A 20,625-nucleotide genomic window follows, 5' to 3' on the forward strand; every position below is an offset into this window, starting at 1 on the left:
ATTGATTGACAATATATCCTTCCAAAGAGGGTGGAGCCACACAACTACCCAACAAAGCAAAGTCAGAGCTGCAGTAATAGTTATTGCCGCAATTGCTTTAAATAACTTCGCTTTAACGCACTCAGTGAGTCAGCTATCTAATATGAGTGGAAGCACTGCGATAGCCTACATCTGCCAAACGCCCCACCAAGTTAACCAAGTTAGTCAGTTTTCACTAGATCAGATACATGCATACGACGGATACATCACAAGCAACTGAAATATTAACGGGTGGTACACTTACTGCTCGTCTCATTGTGGGCAGGTCTGTATACGAAGAATGAGCTTCAAAGCCTCAAACACACACACACGCACGCATGACTAAACATACATAATTGTGCAGATTTATTTTTTAACATATCGAGATATGGTTCCTCAATTCTACTTGATAATCTGCCTACCGAGTGTTGCAGGAATAGAGCGTCCGCCCCGCCCTCTGCTGGTGAAAGAGAACACAGACGTGGTGCACTGTTCTAAGAAGTGAAGACTCATTGGTTTTATTAGCATTACCAAATATCTGAGATTGTATTTGTTTATTTCGTTCTACACGTTACCGTTACCTTCCCGCCACTTTCTAATACCAGACTCCTTTTAATGTTCAGTGTACAATCAATTCTAGTAGAGTACATTTAACAGTAATACATTTGGTTTCTATTGAAAAGAGTTGTAATAGTCGTAATAGTTGATTTAACATAGAGAATTAATGCTGTGCATTAATCCCATCTCTTCTCATTTAAGTGTACCATACTTCTGCAAAACAAATTCCCTGTGTTCTCCATGCAATTGTCAATATAACGCCTGACTGATTAAGGACCCTTAACCTTGTGTAATCTGCAAATACCAATATCCTGCACATTCCTTTAGAGCTTTATTTGAATGCATATTAGCTTTAAGCTTGCTTGTTATTTTCATGGAATTTAAACACAAACAGCCCTTTAATTGATCAAGTGCATGCCATCCCAGAAATTAATATCAATGAAGTCCAAGGAGTGCATTACAAAGTGATTGTTTATTGACATTCATCTACAGTGATATGATACATAAATAGAAAGCACAGCCTGAGAATTAAGTGAATTGTTATTAACCTCAAGCAGCTTTTTTTAACAAAATAAAATCCTCAACAAGGGGCTGCCTTGATGAAAAACAAGTGTAACAAAGAAAGGTAAGAGAAAAGCAGAGACCTGCGAGAGAGAAGAGAACTGAACAAATGATCCACGGCTTCCCCCCTCCCACACACACACACATTCATTTCAAAGGGGTGCAATACATTGTTTGAAGAAGGGTCTCCATTTTAAACAGGGTCTCATGAGCATGTTTTCAGCACTTCAACAATCATTCCACAACTTTTTTTCTGACCTTGATTCAAAATATTATTTATTAGTACTGACATTATTTATGCAGAGCACACACAGCAAGAACAATATAAATAATTTAAGCAGACATAAAAACTGTAGGATTAAACAGAATAAAAAATATATTAATAAATTAATCAAAGTTAAATATCAAGATGCACTATCACTGAAGATAGTTACTCAGTTACTGCATATCTTACTTTCACATATTGACATTTTACACTTTGTGAAAGCTCTGAGTCTGAAATAATCTTTATAAATGCACTTCCCTTACTTTTAAAAGTGGCTGGACATTGAACAAAATATTAGCATTAATATCGCAGAGTAATTTTTATGGTCTTCTGTTAACACATTTTTGCCATATGTTTTTCTTCAATACACACAGTCTATCTCCCAGTGGCAAATGTAATTCCAAGATCAGGACGTTAAAACATGGGGGACCGTAGTCATTTCCTTCCTACTCTAACACATAGCATGGGTATAAAACAGTTGCTATTGGGGAAAAAAACTGGCTAATATTTATGGGAATAAGTTAACCAGGGATCAAGGGTAGAGATTTATAAAAGCATTAGAAAAATGGATGTGCCTAAGCAGGCTCTGTCATCTTATGGAGCATCTAAGGTTTTAACAGACTATTCATCCAAGGCCAGATGTCAATTCACCGAGGAACACTCCAACGGATACAGTCTGCTGCTGGCATTTTCCACAATATGTTTTTACTCTTTCTTAACAATTAGCAGTCTCCAATGTACTTGTCCATGGTCTCTATTAATCTGTCCACAATGTACCTTATCCTTAATAAAGATGGAACTGAAAAAGTGTCATCTTTTCATAATAGTTTTTAAAATATTTGAAAAGTACAATGCCATTATATTGAGAATAGAATCTGATTCATTATTCTTATTTATCTTCAGTGATTTTCCCTTCGTCTGAGTTTAGGTGAGTACTACAGGGATCTTAAATGATGGGAGAAACACTGCAAAGAAAAAACAACAAGTATTCTCTTTCTAAGCATTTCGCTTAATACACAATCATATAAAAACATGACAGTCTTTACAAAATTAAACATTCAAATTATTCCCACCTTAAATGTGTTTCTAAAAATAAGAGACCTTTTTACATTGCCTTTAAAATAAAAAAAAAGATTATCAAAAAATAAAGAAAAATGTAAATATTAATTTATTACATTAATCATTCTTTTTCTTCTAAAAAGCAACAGTGCGTAAGGCCTTTCTGATTGTTTATCAGAGAAGGAAAAATATTTAAAGCACCTGCTGTATCTTCTGGAATCCTCCCAGAAAAACATTTGAACCATTATTTTAGTCCATTTCATTGTACCTCAACATTCACTATACACCCCACACCCTTCACAAGCCTAATTTACAGATGTCCATTAAACGCTTAAATATTTAAAATAGTTTATTGTTTGGTTTATTTACAATTCATTTAACAACTGTAAACATATCACTGAAGGAGCCAGAGCAGGCAAGACAGGAATGGAGTGCTTTTTCTGTGGCCAGCTAAAATATTTAAACCTGTGGTATCACACCACATATTTAAAGAAAATAAGATAAGACACAACACATCTGTTTCTGTTCATAATAGTTCAAGGACAGAGTTATTGAACCTCGCAATGATATCATCAACGTGGAGAATTTAAGTTCAGTTAGTATTCATTTATCTTTGTAGTCATGACTTACTTAATGATGATCAACGTTATGTTGTGACACCGCTTGACTGAAAGCAGTTTTCTGGGAAACATGTATTTTAAGAAGGACAAATATCATAGTTATTATCTGTGTGGAGGTGATCATTTAATTTTTTTTATTTGTGTGGGTTTTTTTGTTTAAGTTTCTAATGTCAGAACTGTTCAATTACATCCTGCAGAGTCCTTCTAGTAGCTACCCCTCTGACTAGTTCTGATTGAATGCAGATAATCAATTCATTAAACAAAGCCAGCACAGGATTGGTCATAGGATAGAATAATCTTACTGAATTCCCCCCTTCATTCTACATTTGACATTTGAGGCAATTATGAATGAAAGAAAAGCTCACAGCCCTACTGGTTGCTCCCAGGAGGCCCGAGGGGTTGACAACCAATAACAGAATATCTGTATCACTGTCAATCATGACACTGCCGCAGGACCGCATACTGTATGCATGCTCCAATAAATAGTCATTTCCGAACAATTCAAAGCCATCGTCAAAACATAGTGTACAGGTAACACATATTTACTTCGCAAATCATATTTTTGCACAGAAAAATTAACGTACAGAAATTGAAAAAAGTTTGTTTGGTTTGTAGTCACTGAACATCCTTCGGCAGCCACTGTGGATTGTGTGATGTTATAAAATGGCTTCCGAGAAGGGATCATCCAAAAACGTCCCTTCTTTAGAAGATGCTGGCTGTAGTGTTGGGTTGTGTGGGTGGCATCTATACTTTGAGAAGATGGACTTTCAGACTGTGGATGGCAATGAAGTGCGCAGGAGGGGGGGTGGTCGCGTCAAAGCGCAGAATAGGCTGGAGCCAGGTATTTCCTATTGCATACATCTTGTTTGTGCAAGCCCCCTCAGAATGTACAATACATCAGGTGAGTTAGACATGCATACATTTTCTTTTTAAATCACTCATATACATACTGTAAAAAAACAAATAATCATCTTTTTTTGAAAAAAATCATAGTTGTATGAAAAAAAGGGAATTCGTTTTGAGTCACCAAACCGGACAGAAGAAGTAGCCTCAGCCGTAGCCTTCACTCCAGGCCAAAGGTGCTGGTCTCCTCCACGGCTATCAACAGCTTCTCATACAGCATTGTGTAGGAGGGGTATGGGGGTAGATCCAGCCTGTTGAAGCACGTGTGGGCTCTGAAATAAAATGAACACACATCAGAAATGGTGTCTGATGTGTGGAGCCACGATTTCACAAACAACTGAGACGAAGAGGAGCGGATCTGGAGCGCTCAGAATGTAGAGATCAGCAATCTGTTAATTGCTGCCATATGACATTCTTTTGGAAGCTGACAAGAGAATTCTACCTCAGTTAAACTGTAAAAGGTATTTGGGGTAAAAAAACAACTGTGAGCAGTAAAGCAATAATATATCAAGCATTGTGCTATGAAAGAAATGTTCACACAGACAGACAAGCAGGGAGAAAAGGTATTTTGACTGAAAGTGCAAAGAGCTGTTTCCTGCTCTCTTATGAGTTTATTTGATGGGTAAACACATTTATCTCTGGTTCAGGTCATGTGACAGTCCCAGTCGATACTAGTGTCCTGCCCTGCTCTAGCCTTACTGCTATTTACCCCCACTTTGCCGACACAATGCTACACAATGATAAGCATCACATTATTTTACTTTCACACAGTGCAGTTCAAAATTTAGCAGGCTATTTTTCCTGACATGACCCACTCTGGACAAGGTATTCTCTTGTTTGCTAAGCAAAAGTCCTGGAACCTTAATCTTAAGGTGAAAAACAGTGTACCGCACCCTAAGATAATGTAACTAACACTAATCTGCCCATTCAGTACCCTAATTAAAGTGCATTTAAAAAGAAAATCAATGGCTATAAAACATAAATCTTAAAGGTATGAAGAATAAATATATGAACGACTTAAACAAAAAATACTTTTATTGTTTAAGTCAAGTATTTATTGTTTAAAATGCTTGTAAAGCCTTGCCCTATAACATAGACATCACTAGTTCAGTCTGGGCAATGTCGTCAGCCAGCTATCACTGTCTGATGCTATTCCTCAGGTAGGTAAACCCTCAGCTACTCTCAAGATAATGACAGTTCATCAGCTATTCACTCATGTGAATGACACTACTTCCTCTCTAGTACCCTCGATGACTTGTAGTGAAGATATTATTCACATGCTCAGTGTTTAGTTGGAGGAGAGAATAAGCTTCAGGTATAGTGCTCCTATTGCAGATGTGGGTGGCACAGCAGTAATGAGACAGCATAGCTCAAAAGCCAGTTCCCAATGGGAAATGCACATTTCATGTCAGAGAAGCTGAACAAATGTAAAATTAAATGGACTACTAATAATTCTACATATGTTGTGATCGGTTGTTTTATCTCAATCTCATTTACGGAAGTAGAACTGACAAAATACTTTTCATTTATTTGTTAAACTGAAAACATCAGGGAACACACACTTTTGTAAGAATATATTAAAAAAAACCCAATGTTCAGCTGATCACCTGGACTACTTTACTTTAACTGCAGAAAAATCCTCGTGGCCTAAATCTGCCACATGGCAGACCCCAGGATTAATATGAACTTAACGGTAGCTTTGAATTTCCAGCGCTTCCATTTGCCAGACAGAAGCAAACAGCACGTGGAAGTACTGTCCTATAGTTATGATGACTGTGATCCCAGAGGCCCCAAAAACATCACGCTTCACCTATCACGGGTGTGCAAATGAGCTACTGCATGCTTGACATCTGAAGGCTAAGAGATATGTCCACTGAGAATTTGGCATCCGTCACTTTTACAGCCTATGGCAGATTAATGGATGCTAACTTCATAAAAATGCTAACCTCTTGAGCTGAAGAATGCCCAGAACTCTTTAACAGAAAAGTCAACCCTCTGCTATGTCAGTGTTTTACATTCAGCAAGATCTGGGTGACACCTCCATATGTGTAAATAACACAATGCAGAATAAATAATGCACAGGGACCTACTGTTACTCAAATTTTTTACATTTGCTTATCTTCAAAATATTTTGCCCTTTTAAGTTCCTTGATTTGCTGTGCAAATGACATTATATTACTATAATCCACTGTCCCAAGTCCCATCACATTTATAATGAAAACCAAGGTACAAACACACAATGTTGTTATTATAAGATGTTATAAGATATAAGATATAAGATTATAAGATGTTATTATAAGAATAATAACACAGTAACTGAAAACATTCGTTGAAATGAACAGAACTGTAAACACAATTTCACCTGCAGTGATCACTTCTAGACGGGACTCAAGTACTGGCCTACAGTACACCACCACACCACACATATCATTTATAGAAAAGAAAACACCACTCCAGTTTACAGAATTTAAACAGCAAGACTTCAAAATTGAATTACATTTCCCGTATACCATCCTTGATATTAGAGCTGGTGCACATATTTATATTAAGTAATGACTTTATATGAAGTAATTTATTTGCTCATTCTCCCCAGTTTCCAGAAACGGTTACCTCCTGACCCTATGACACACCATGCTGTGGTGCTGAAGCTCCCCTCCACCCAGATGAGCCTGTGCAACTGAGCCACAGAGAGAAGAGCCAGAGTCAGACAGAATGGCCCAGGGCAAGGTCTCAGTCTGAGGTATTTAGGGATTCACTGATGTCATTCTAGAAAAGCGCTTTGTTCAGGCTGATGATTTATTTATATATTTGAATTGTTTGCAATTTGGACAGCATCTTGTAGCAATTTTATTCTCAATTGCATACCAGACTCATGTATTCCCCATGCAAGGAATTTGTAAAACATTGAAGCCTTGGTGGTTTGTACTTACTTCCCCTACTTGAAATTTAAAGTCATTGTTGGTTCCTTTATTCTGTGTGGTGGCTGACAATGTAAGCCTTCTTTAATGTTCTTGTACCGTAACATGTATTTTCCAAAACACTAGAAAATGTGATGCTAAACATTGTGCAATGGAATGTAATGGCTAGCTGTCCTTGAATACCTCTTGAATACAATTTGAAATGGAGGAATTCAGTATAAGTAAAGGCATGAGAACGGCTCCACTTGAACTTAGTGACTTACAGTAGTGAACAAAAAGAACCATTCTCCTGGCTGAAGAGAGACAGGGCAGAGAAATGGTAAACATTTTGCACACATAAAATCTGGATCACAGCATTTTTGAAAACCGCAGAAGAGCACAAGCACACAAGGAGTCACGCTAGGATTGTATCTCTGAGTGAAACTACGCTGAAGATTGTATGGCTAGCAGAAATCCATTTCTCCTCCTTGAATGAGATTGTCACAACACATCCCCTGTACAATATATAGAAGGGCAGTGGCACATTTTACAGTTATATCACTCATTTCTTCACACTAGATTGGATTGTTCAGTTGGATAGTGGTTCAGTTGGATAGTACCCTAATATTTGGAAAATCTTGGAAATAATTCTGGAATTCTGATCATGCATTATGCTCAGATTGACAAGCACATTAAATGCATTTAATGCATATTAAAACTAGTATGGTTTAAAAAAAAATAGGAGGAGGAGCATTGTCTAAAAAGCTCTGATTAGCTTTTGGAGATTCATACCCTATACCTCATATATAAGTAACTCTGATAGAGTGGATCTGAACCAGTGAACTGTTCAATGAAAAATCAACTTAAAGTACCTACATCCTAATTTGGTCCCTACTGGACTCATATGTACTCTGTTCGTGTGGATACTTTACTGTGTAGAACCTGTCAGAGCTCATTAACACTGAACATGTTGCTGTGTAGAACCTGTCAGGGCTGCATTAACACTGAACATGTTGCTGTGTAGAACCTGTCAGGGCTGCATTAACACTGAACATGTTGCTGTGTAGAACCTGTCAGGGCTGCATTAACACTGAACATGTTGCTGTGTAGAACCCGTCAGGGCTGCATTAACACTGAACATGTTGCTGTGTAGAACCCGTCAGAGCTGCATTAACACTGAACATGTTGCTGTGTAGAACCCGTCAGAGCTGCATTAACACTGAACATGTTGCTGTGTGTATGTGGAGAGCAGACGGCTCCTCGACGCACGGCTGGCCTGGCGTTACCTGGGTAACGCGGTGATCTTGCCCCACTTCTCGATGCAGAACCGGCGCAGGCCGTTGCTCCCGCGCAGGGCGGCGAAGCCCTCGTACGGTACGCTGGACGTGCCCGTCACAAACTGCAGCAGCCGCAGCCTCTGCTCGTTGTTGAAGCGCTCCACCGCCCCCCAGAACCACCGGATCACGATGTGCCCGTCGTGGTATCCTGAAACGCAGGCAGAGGACACAGGAGCACGGTCGTCAGCCAGGGAGTGCGGACAGAGGTCTATTCTCAGACCTTTCTGGCTCATTCTTTATTTAATCTCTTTAAATATGTAAAGGCAATAGCGCTTGAGGATCCACAAAGCCATTTTTCAGTGAGCTCAAATAATAGGGTACACTCGTAAGACTGGTCTTCAAATTGCTTAGTTGCAGCACTCCAAGAGTTACACGTGTTTAACAAGAGTTGTAAAGGGGAGACTTCCCAGGTTAATATTGTTCATGTGTGAAAAATAGCCATCGAACAGTCGGGGTATTTGAGAAAACTAAACTCCCACCAGACAGCAGCGATTAGGATCTGTAGGTCAGAATTTTCACTCTACATAATGTCCACACAAGGCCCAGTAATTGAGAGCTAGAGACTTACAAATTGCTGTTTGCTTTACAGTCTGTGGTGAAATTCAGCAGATTTTCCTCCTTTCTAAATGATCCACAGCTGAGCGATGTCTTGAAAAATTAGTTAAACTGTCCATATTGAGTATATAATTAGCTCAATTACATGCCTGCAATTAAGACAGAAACCAGATGAGGCATATGGCACCTCAAGTGCACCTCTTTAGGACTGTTAATGTTTGAGATACACATATGAAGCCCTGTTAAACAACTGTCAAGATCAAATTCAGTACAAAACCTTCAATGACTGCAGCAATGCAATGGCATTGGTACTGTAAAAGGTGGATTTTGACTGGAGAGATCATAGCATTTTATTATCCAGTTCATTACATCCTCCAGGTAAGCTACAGCAGTACAGTGAACTTGTTTTACACAAGTATGTCACCCAGCCTCACTCAGGAATATCTTTCAGGAGTACACTCCAACCACAGCGATTACTGAAACATCACTGGAAAAAGGCTGAAAAATGGTGCAATATTGGAATGATGGTATGGTACACATTTTTAAGTTGTATGGAAAATGGAAAAGCATTCACTATCCGTGTGTGACAGAGCATCCCTGTCCACTGTGTAAAATGCATTCAGTGCAGAGGTTGAAAATCCAGGTTCAGAAAGTAAAACTGTTTTTAAATACTTGTAAAACTTTTACAAGTGTTTTGTTTCAAACTCCAGGATTTGCAAATTAGCACAATTCTTCAGCCAGGAGGTAGAACTAATCATTGAAATGGGCTAATGGGTGGAAGAAACACAAGGATTTAACTTTCTGATATTTCAGACCCCTGGACATTCAACCTCTGATTCACTGCAATATTTTAATATTTGTAATGGTGTGCCATCTTGGCCAGGCATAAAAGTTAAATAAAATAACATGAAATAAAACAGGAGAAATGGAAAGTGCATGCGTGCATGTTTTACAGCCAGTAGTGCTGCTGAGAACCTACCACCTCTGTACTCAGTGTTGGTCCTCCAGTCGTTCAGGTCAATCTCTGCGGTTCCAGCGATGACCAGCTCCAGCTCTCGGGCATCAAACACGGACACCAGGCGAGAGTCCACCACCTGGGGCGAGATGGAGGGACAGATCCAAGTATGTAAGTATCCGAGTATGACACAGACTATATGAACATTTGTGAATACGTATTACGACCAGTGCATACTCTGGTGTGATGTGGCAGGTATTCGTCAGTGTTAAAACTACAACTACTAAGACATACCAAATTAGAATAGTATACCAATGGCACTAGGAACATGGAAGTGAAATAAAGCACCATATTACAGACCATGTTGTTAGGTCTAAGAGTTCATGAATGCTTATGCAATGCTTACGAAAGCATGCTGCTATTAAGTAGGACTCTTGATATAAGGTGCAACTGAATAGGATAAAAGCCAAAAACGAACAATGCGAAAGTGTGTAATGATGTGATATATCAATGGTGCGTGATTAGATAGGGATTGGGGTACCTCATAGAACCCCCGGACCAGCGCCTCTGTCTGCTGCACTACACCGCGCTCTACCCGCCATTTCACCATCCGCTCGATGTACTCCTTCTTGTTCTTCTCCGTCACCTGGATGTTAGCCCCACCCGACCTGAGCTCCCTCTCTGTAACCTGCCACAGGAAATGACATCAGGGCATTGAGCAATATTTTTCTGAAGGAGCTCACTATCCAGCCCTGTTCAGAAAACAAGATATAATCTCTCCAATTATTTGGGCACCTAAGATTTTGGTTAACAACTGATATTTGTTTATTGAATAATGTACTGTGGCACAGTACCCAAGTCACATTAGATACCCTGGATTACTGGGGTTCTGAACGGAGAGCCAGCACAATACTAAAACACCAGTTTTTGGTTTGTTCTTTGGGTATTTTGACTAAGTGCTTCATGCTTTGCACAAAAAGCCCGTACCTGACCAAAGACCTCTTCATTCACAGTGAAGGTCAGGTCCAGTATGTCAGTGATGTCATTGTCCTTCATCCACTGTAGACTCTGGTGGAACTCCTCATCCAGATACTCCAGGTCACTCAGGTCAGTTGGTCTGAAAGGTAAAGCATATGGCTTCCTTTAACACCTGCTGAGTACACCAGTCTGTGGAACATTCCACTGTCCCAAGAAGCTGCTGGATCAGAGAAACACAATTGTTATTTTTTATATACGTCTAGCAAATAATAATTCGCAAGACCCACACCACAGGAAATCACATTTTTTCGTTTTCCGTTCAGGTTCAGCCAGTTCAGGTTCAGCTTTCTATTAGGACGATTTAATAACAGTGGCAGACATACCTGACTGTGCACTAATCTGCAGCAGTATTTCTTAATTCATTAAGCTGTTGCATTCTCTGGCAGGAGCAGAAAGGATGCGTAAGGGCTCTATATTGTAATGGAGAGGGCGGTGGGGGACAGCTCACTCACAGCCTGAGCAGGGCCTTGTAGAACGGCCGGGTGAAGAAAGCATCCAGCAGGTACTGGTGGATCAGCGCCAGGCCCAGAATACGGCCGCTGAAGCGGAACCTGCAGAACAGAGTCAGAGCACACTGCTCACATCACTGCCCCCCGTCTCCTCTCCAGGTCTACCTGCAGTCATGGCTGAGAGGAGTGCTATGTTAGTCCTGTACTCGGGTCATTCCCAAACTGAAAATGTAAGCCCTGACATGCTTTATATTCCTTTAAAATTCGATATCACCAATAATATGTTTTTGAAGAACCACACATTGATTCAGATGATGACCCCACCAACTGGAGATAAAAACTAATTATTATCTCTGATCATTTTTGTCTCCAAATTTGGAATTCCCAATTGTGTTCTCATATGCTTGTACATGGACAGAAGCTACAGTACTTTTAAAATACTACAGCTTCACCTTTATAAAACATACAGTACAGCTTCATACAAGGTGGAGATGGTTTTCACTTGCCCAAACGGGTTTGAATATCCTTCATAACAGTGTTTCAGTTTTAAAATGCAAAACGCAACACCAAAGTCTGAAACTTTTATATGTTCTTCTGACGTTTTAAATTAAGTTTGTTTGTGAGCTTTCAGAAGGAATTCCAAGCTGTTATCGGTTCTTATATTTTGAGACATCTGTTAAATGACTCGAGTTCTGAAAGCTCCCATATAAGAAATACGCAAATGAAAAAAGGCTTTCTCACAGAGGGAGATGACTAACTGAGGAAAAATACCGGTCGTGACAGCAGACATCAATTTCTGGGGTTGTAAAAACAGCGGGTAGGATTGACATTGCTCTCATTGGCTTTCATTGCGGGGGCCTGCTAATTAATGACTTGACAGAGTTGCCTTGCCCTCAGGTCCTAACCTCATTGTTCCCAGTCTAGCCGCCAGAGTCAAGCTAATTGTGGTGCTATGGTTGCCGTTTCGTGTGAGAAAAGAATCTTGTATTGCTTTAAGCCTTTCTTTGCGTGATGAACGATGGACCACCAGTCTCAATATTTGCCTGGCTACTAAAAGAGACTGAGATCTTTTTTGAGAAAAGCGTGTTATTCTTTCAGAATGAATTGTCTGGTTAAATTATGTCCATTATCAGATTACTATTACTTTAGACTAACACTAGTAAGCAAAGAGTTATACTGCAGTCTGTACCAGTCCCTTGTTTGTAATTTCCTCAGTCCATAAAGTGTGCAGATGATTGACTGAGACCTACACAAAAGGAATCCACATATATTTTTTGTTAGAATGAGGTGATGTTTTGTCAGAATGAGATGACGTGCCTCAGTAAAACAGTTCATTTATGATATATAGCTGAAAGACAGAATTGGGGTGCGTGTGACTAAGAGTATTTCAAGACCTATTTCAAGGCCGTGAAGATCTGATTCTGTTTTTAGATAAAGTAGACTGCACAGTAAAATGTCCAGTGCCCTTTGGACTGATATGTACTGATGTGTATTAGAGCTTAATTTTACTGTGTGCAAGAACAACGAAAGGATACCCAGATCTGCTCCCCTATCCCATGGACCAATCTGGGGGAGATTTTGCCTTAATAAACACCTCCATTACAAACATATGCCTGGGGTACCTTTTTTAGGCATTTTATTTTGTCAAAGTAAGCTCTATTCTTAACCTAAAAACAGCAATTGAGAAAACCTAAGAAACATGCTGAAGTAAAATTTTTTGGTTTATCCAATGAGGCATTTTTTCAGTGTATTGTTACACTGCATGCAGTTATTTTTGTGATTCTACCACATACGTACAGCACGATCCACTACCAAGCATATTTGGGTAACCTTGAACTTCTCTGAGCCTGATGGTCCTAAGCCAGATCTTAGCGCAGATAAAAGAGCACTAGTCAGAACCAGTCCTGCAGACTGCCTCCTGAACATACGCTCACTGATTCATGAATGAATGAAAGGGAAAGGGCTGAGCAGGAGACGTACCATTCCAAATGGTTCTCCACAAAGGCCGACATGGGGCTGATCTGCACTGTGTACGTGTCGTTAGCGGAGTACTCAAACAGGCCGTAGTACGGGTTGAAGAGCTCTTGGGAGAGCAGGAAGAAGAACTCGCGTGACGGCCCACTGTAGTCCAGACTGGGGAGATAGACACAGAGATCAGATATGCCGTGATTGCCATTGCACACAAAGCATCACACACATCAAAACATGTCACTCTGCGTACCATTTTACGAAACAAAACCATCAGCACTCGACCATCATGAAAAGAGGTCTGTCATGTTTTCTTTTCATTTGAATATCTTGACCTATGATGTCATCGGGTTTTGAATAAAGTATATAATAATAAAAGACTTCAGCACAGTACAGTCTACAGAGCCTTAAAAGCAGAACTACCCTTCCTCTCCCACGAAGGTCACGTAGAGCTTGTTCCTCTGGAGTTCTTTGCGGGAGTAGGCCATCACCTGGTTGAAGGTACCTTCCAATAGATGGTCTCTTCTTATGATGAGCCTGAGCATTGAAACAATGAGAACAGGACGTGGGTGTGCTACCCTGGCCAGTAACACGCAGGAGTGGAAAACCATCATGATACCCAAGGGCTAACACAAGGAACCCGGCCTGTAGGGCGGCCTGTAGCGTAGTGGTTAAGGTACATGACTGGGACAGGTCAGTGGTTCTAATCCCGGTGTAGCCACAATAAGATCCGCACAGCCGTTGGGCCCTTGAGCAAGGCCCTTAACCCTGCATTGCTCCAGGGGAGGATTGTCTCCTGCTTAGTCTAAATCAACTGTACGTCGCTCTGGATAAGAGCGTCTGCCAAATGCCATGAATGAATGAACCCCTGGCCAGCTGACCACTGGTGGGACCAGTTCTGTCATGCTGGAGAGGACTCTGTCAGAGTTGGGTTAATAGCATTGCTAAGGCTTAAATTTGTGTATAAGGCACACACACATACACACTTACTTGATTTTGCCTGGCCCCTGACCGTAGCCCTTGGCCTCCAGCTTCCTGTAAAAGTTGCGGAGCTTGGCCTCGAAGTCTCTGCGGTAGGGGGCAGGGGCTCTGGCCCTCTGCAAGCCTGCCAAGACAAGCACACGCACCCCACACCACTTCAGAGACCCAGAGACTGTCAGCACTTACTGAGGGCAAACTCACATTTCCCACACAGGGGAGAGAGTAATGTGTGAAATAACATGCTGTGGCATATACCATAACATACACATTCAGAGGCATGTTGGAATAGGCCCGCAGCCACTGATAAATGTGGCACCATGGGAAATATCAATTCACAGGGGTCTAAGATGGCCATTATATTAGAGGTCAGTTCCCTCCCATAAACTGTCTCCTCTTTTTTAGGTTGCAGCCATAGAAAGGAGAGAAATAGAAATAACAAATATTGTTCTCCTGCTGCTGGCCCTCTATTCTACCTCTATCTACTTAAAAAAACAAAAAAAAGAAGAAAAAAAAGAGAAAAAAAAGACACAGAAGAAAGCGCTTGGAGTTTGCCAAACGTCATTTACATTATGGCTGGAACAAGGTTCTCTGGTCAGAAGAGACCAAAATTAAACGTTTCGGTCAGATACAGCATCGGTATGTTTGGCGTAGGAACAGAGATGCATACAAGGAGAAGCACCTCATACCCACAGTGAAATATGGTGGTGGGTCAGTCATGTTTTGGGGCTGTTTTAATTCCAGAGGTCCAGGGGCACTGGTTAGGATTGATGGCATAATGAATTCCAGCAAGTATCAGGCAATTTTGGCTGAAAATCTGGTTCCCTCTGCCAGAAGTCTGGGACTTGGTCGTAGGTAGACTTTCCAACAAGACAATGACCCAAAACACACCTCAAGATCCACACAGAAATGGTTCCGTGACAACAAAATCAACGTTCTGCAATGGCCATCTCAGTCACCAGGCCTGTGGGCTGAGTTGAAGAGGTCAATTGATAAGCACAAACCCAAGAACGTGAAGGATCTTGAAAGGATATGCAAAGAGGAATGGTCCAAAATCCCTCCAAATGTGTTCCTTAATCTTGTCAAAAATTACAGGAAGAGACTCCATGCTGTTATCCTTGCCAGAGGTGGTTGCACTAAGTACTAGGTGAAGGGTGCCAATAATTCTGAAACCTTGATTTTGTTGAAATTTATTTTTTATTAAATGAGTGTTATGATTTTGGTTTCCATTGAAACATTAATAAAGTACAGTATTTGGCACATGTTGGTGTATTACCTTTCTCTATAATTATATTATTCTTTTTTTTAAGCCTTGTTTGTGCATTGCTGGTGAGGGGTGCCAATAATTCTTGAGTTATAGTCTTGAAATATTGCTCTATGATTTCTCTATGAAGTCCATATAGCCAACTTTAATTAAATATGATGCAAAGTGACCCCTCCTTACCACAAAGATTGTGTAGTGATTCCTATAGCGTTATTCATGCACTGCAAGCTTGACCCCCTGAAACGCACTGACCTGGGGAATTCTGGGGCGAGGACCCTGGGGAGCAGCGCGGTGAGAAGTTGTACCCGGGGTGGAAGGGATGGGGCGGCACGTATGACATTATCTCCTCTTCAAACAGGCTGGAGGCAACACGTGGAAATCAGAGTCTGGTTATATGGCGATGGTAAACAGGGACGCTCAAACCACAGATAATATAACACTTCTGTCCCTGATGACATGAATGAGAACAGCACGCACAGTGTGGGAGAATGATAAACTGAGGACAAGCAAGAGACTGAAATAAATAACCACCGGGATTTTACACAAATGCATGAATTTAAGGTGGTTCACAGGTAAAAGCAGGCAACTCCAAACAAACATGCACTGATCCAATGGCAACAGGCAAATAGCGTGACCAAAACAGGAGTAGCTTGCAATCATGTAATCAGAGCAATGCGTTATTCTCTTAAGTGAATGAAGATAGGAGCTAATTGCCCACTCCTCCCCATCTCCTCAGAGTAAAGCACTTAGAGATTGTTGAAAAAGGTTGGAAGGCACAACTTAAGACCACTACATGGGTAATATTCATCATGTAAGTGCATTCTCTAAATGCATATGCCAAAGACATGGCTAAGAGGGACAAAGATGTTTGTTTTAAATCCCTAATCAAAGAAAGTGGAGCTTAGACTACTATAACCAAAAAGCACATGATCCTCTCACCAACAAATAAAGAGGGTCAGAAGACAGAAGAGCTAAAAAAGGTTTTGCATTTTTTCAAGCTTCTAGATACACCTTCAAATCACATTAAATATTTATTTTTGCCTTTATGACACCAACATGGCAGAAACACGCTGAATCAAAATCTCTGGTCTGGACACTGGACTTGTCATTGAGTCAGACTGAAGGCTGTGGCAGCTTGTATAGATGCAGGGTTAAGACAGAGTGCCCTTGCAGATGGAGTAAGGCAGTTGGCACCTGGAGAATGACTGAATTCAGAGGACCTGAGACCTCACAGGAGCTCTGTACTCATCCTCCTCCTGCTTACAGTAATCCACACAGAGACTAAGTGGGCCAATGTAAACACTGTCTGTCTCACTGCCTTTTACCCGATGCCTGCTGGTTCTCTACACCGCAAAATGAGCAGGCCCATTAAACTGCAGTGAATCCTCACTGAATCTGATGTCTGCACATCTTCGCTGAGCAGTTAGAACTAGCCTGGAATTCACATTTTCCTACATTCATCTCACAACGTGAAAGCATTAAAGGAGTCTCCAGTTCTGTAACCCTTAAATGTTGAACATATTGGAAAATAATATTGGAATAAATAAATGATCAATACATTGCAAGACTTCACAATCATTTTGCAAATATACATATTATTGCCAGCTCAATTATCAATTATCATTATATTTTCAAAAAGTTCCACATGTGCATAATATATTGCAGCATGCTGTATTCCTGTAAGGGATCGAGCTGGAGTGTTTAGAGAAAGCCAACAGGAAGCACATGATGGCTGGTGACAGAGATGTGGTGGAACCTGAAGACCCTACCTTAACAATATGACCAGGTCAGCATCACACGACAGCTTCTCCACACCGTGTGTGCCTTCTGTTCTAATGTAGTGGATCTTCTCCCTGAGGGAACCAAAGGAACCACATCACTCCACAAGCAAACCCTCACATAATTCCATCTTCTAAAATCCTTATCTTCTGTACTGTTCATTAGATGTGTCATACAATTTCAACTGCAGTGCACTTCACCTGATTGGATTCAGCTCCCACTGCTACAAGCACAAGAGCTGACAGCGACAGCCCTACTATGGGATGCTTTTAGGGTAATAAACAAGTCTCACATATACCTTTAGTACGAATGGCAAATGTTGAACTGGTATGAAATACTGATACACTTGATATTTTGTTTTACCCAATGATTCATCATATTCCTTACTTTATATTCCTCATATTGCATACTGTGACAACCATCAAATGCATTCCAAACCCACTAACTGCAATGAGTAATACATGACTATGTCATCCTCAGGAATAGCATCATAAAGCACTGTGGAACAGTACTTCATTCATGTTGACCTTTAAAGACTCTTGGGCTTGGTGTCATCCTCACCTCAGCGCGTGATTCCTTGCGAGGCTCGGTTGCCGTTCTTGAAGCATATCGAAGATATTTGGCTGCCGAAGGAATGCCACGATCTTATCGTTATAAGCTACAAAAAGACAAGCAAAAAAGGCAATGAATGATTCCACTTCTGAATTCATGAGACTGACACTTACAGTTTGCTTCTCCTTAATAATATAATAATATACAATATGGCTGTTGATGAGAAATGATAATTTCCCATCATAATGAAACTACTAGAGTGAGAATACAAAGACTATAGTCTTGGTATGACCTAATTTCTGACCTCTCTGGGGTCAGCAGAACTCATGGAATTAGAGATGAAATGAGTCAGGATCACTGTCTGAAGCAGTAGTCATCTCAGAGGTAAAATATATTTGCATAAGCAGACAGAGAAAAAATATTTTTTGGGGGAAATGAGGGACCTGACCTGAATTCTAAGCATTGTTTTTGCTGCTGCATGATTAACTGTCCATTCCTTTGGTGTCAATTCCCACTCAAATTTTTACACTCAAACAGTTAAAACACTCCCGGCTGTAGCCTAGTCCCAAGCCAAAATTATATTTATAGATTGCAAACATCTGCACGTACACTAAAGCATATGGTTTTGCACATAGCTTCCATAGATACACAAATATTAAAATGCTTGAGTCAGCCCATCAGCTGCAGTATGGGAGAAGTGGTGGGCGGTAACCCGTACGATCCGAGTTCTCTAATTACATCCCGAGGCCTGGCCCGGTCCGGTGGACATGGTTTTCCGAGCCGGCAGAATTCCTGAGGGGAAAGTGGTGCTTTTGAACACAATGCCGACTGACTGGCTAAGCCTGGTCTGTGGGTCGCTGATTTCAAGCTCTGCTGCCAGTGTAATTACAACATCTCCTTAAGAGCTGATCTCCTGGGTTTGACTTCAGCAGAGAGGCAGACTTGTGCATGCCTTCGGTCCCGGAGAAGGATTCCACAGAGGGATGGTGAGCTTACAGAATGCTGGCAGAACATTGCTAAAATACCTGAGCACTGAGAACACCAGTGGGACAGGGACAGGGAGAGGGGGGCTCCTAAACTTGCCCACATAGACAGATGTACATCTCTCACGTAGTTTTCATGTAAACAGATATATCTTCTTTATCACAAGTAACTACAAATATACACTCAGAGAGCAATTTATTAGGTAGACCTGTACACCAGCTTGTTAATGCAAATATTTAATCAGTCAATCATGTGGCAGCAACTAAATGCATAGAAGCATGCAAAGGTTCAGCTGTTGTTCAGACCAAATGTCAGAATGGGGAAGAAATTGAATTTTGACCGTGGAATGATTGTTGGTTCAAGACAGAGTGGTTTGAGTATCTCAGAAACTGCTGATCTCCTGTGATTTTCACACACAGTCTCTAGAGTTTGCAGAGAATGGTACAAAAAGCCCCCCAAAAAACTCCTTCACAAACCTAGAGGCACTGAGTCTGGGTGATACTGGCTCCGTATGGCTGCCACCAAACTGTTTCCAGGCCTTGCCAGTAAGGACGCTCCTCGACTCCGGGACACCTCCGATGCCTGCCAATCACAGAAACCAAGCCGCTCAGAAACAGAGCTGTCAGCCTGAGCACTTCATTTGTGTTCTGTTACATTCCAGGGCTACAGTAAATAAGCAATCTCACCCTGACACTGTAAAGCACAGACTTAAATACACGCATTGTGTTCTCATTTAAAAATGTACGGTAGAGTAACAAACCCAGACAAACACAACATTTATATTTTATCCAGGTTTCAAGGGCTATGATTGGTGAAACAGACTTGATAACAGCTTGGATAAGAGTGACCATTATAATGCTTCCATTGAGCCCTCAGTCTCCTCAGTCACTGTCCTCTTCCTTTCCTCTGTACACCCTGACAGCCTGATTAAAGGCCCGATCGTACAGTACTGAGAATAATGAGGAACATTCACGAGGACATGCACCCACACAACAAGATCAAACGACTGCAAGGCGTGAGAGCATCGAAATGACTGCCTGGCCAAGACTGACTAAACAAAGGCTGTGCTGTAAGCGACTACAGATAGCACAGCGCCACCTGCAGCACAGAGGGGCACACTGCTCTTACCTCTCCAGCACTGTAGCTGCGCAGTCTCTGCAGGTGCTGCCGGTGGGTCAGGTGGTTGGGCAAGCGGCCATTCTGCAGCGGGATCCTGGGGTCGATGAAGGTTGTCGCCCGGCTGTTGTGATCCACGAAAAACGACTGCCAGAAACATGAGAAACAGAATGTTATTTATAACCCAGAAAGCACAAAAAATTAGTGTTTGGTTACATTTTCTTGACTCTTTCTTTTTTTACAGACAAATTCTTTAGCTTTCTCACTGACTCTTACATTTGGTCTGAAAAACAGCTGAATCACATGCTTTTATGCATTTAGCTGCTGCCATATTATTGGCTGATTAAATATTTGCATTAACAAGCTGGTGTACAGGTCTACCTAATGAAGTGCTAACTGAGTGTATAGGGCTCTTTTTTTACCTTTCCTTTTTAGACTGTAGAGTACAGTAATATGGTTCTCTACCTTCCCCTGTTGGTCCGTTTTGATCTCCCAACCTCTGGGAAGCTCCAGCTGAGTATCGGCGAACTTGTTGAGGAATGTGACCAGATCCCTGTTGTGTTGGTAGCGCTCAAAGTTGCGTGCGTCCCTGCGTATTTTCAGGATCATGTGCTTTAGACAGGTACTGTTGGTGAACATCCGGTATGCGCCCTGGAGCAGAGACAAATGTGTAAGAAGGAGCCCATTAAAGATAATGTCCCATATTAGACAACCCCACCACTTAGCACCCAACGAAAAGCTGAATTTCAAAGACTGAAAATAATTTGCT

General features: G+C 41.1%; 1 protein-coding gene across 1 annotated transcript in view; it reads right to left on the reverse strand.

The window, feature by feature from the left end:
- Positions 1 to 1,029: 1,029 nt before the first annotated feature.
- LOC133126296 (E3 ubiquitin-protein ligase HECW1-like) overlaps positions 1,030 to 20,625 on the reverse strand; it is a 64,219-nt gene continuing 44,623 nt past the window's right edge. The window contains exons 14-28 of the mRNA XM_061238354.1: positions 20,322 to 20,507; positions 19,869 to 20,003; positions 19,217 to 19,322; positions 17,766 to 17,862; positions 17,195 to 17,278; positions 15,678 to 15,784; positions 14,174 to 14,288; positions 13,607 to 13,720; positions 13,196 to 13,348; positions 11,219 to 11,317; positions 10,716 to 10,845; positions 10,270 to 10,416; positions 9,753 to 9,867; positions 8,168 to 8,366; positions 1,030 to 4,256 (exon numbers count right to left, since the gene is read on the reverse strand). Coding sequence (XP_061094338.1) covers positions 4,145 to 4,256; positions 8,168 to 8,366; positions 9,753 to 9,867; positions 10,270 to 10,416; positions 10,716 to 10,845; positions 11,219 to 11,317; positions 13,196 to 13,348; positions 13,607 to 13,720; positions 14,174 to 14,288; positions 15,678 to 15,784; positions 17,195 to 17,278; positions 17,766 to 17,862; positions 19,217 to 19,322; positions 19,869 to 20,003; positions 20,322 to 20,507 — 1,899 coding nt within the window. The 3' untranslated portion in view covers positions 1,030 to 4,144. The remainder of the gene's footprint in view (positions 4,257 to 8,167; positions 8,367 to 9,752; positions 9,868 to 10,269; positions 10,417 to 10,715; positions 10,846 to 11,218; positions 11,318 to 13,195; positions 13,349 to 13,606; positions 13,721 to 14,173; positions 14,289 to 15,677; positions 15,785 to 17,194; positions 17,279 to 17,765; positions 17,863 to 19,216; positions 19,323 to 19,868; positions 20,004 to 20,321; positions 20,508 to 20,625) is intronic.

This window comes from Conger conger, chromosome 4 (assembly GCF_963514075.1).
Source record: "Conger conger chromosome 4, fConCon1.1, whole genome shotgun sequence".
Taxonomy (NCBI): domain Eukaryota; kingdom Metazoa; phylum Chordata; class Actinopteri; order Anguilliformes; family Congridae; genus Conger; species Conger conger.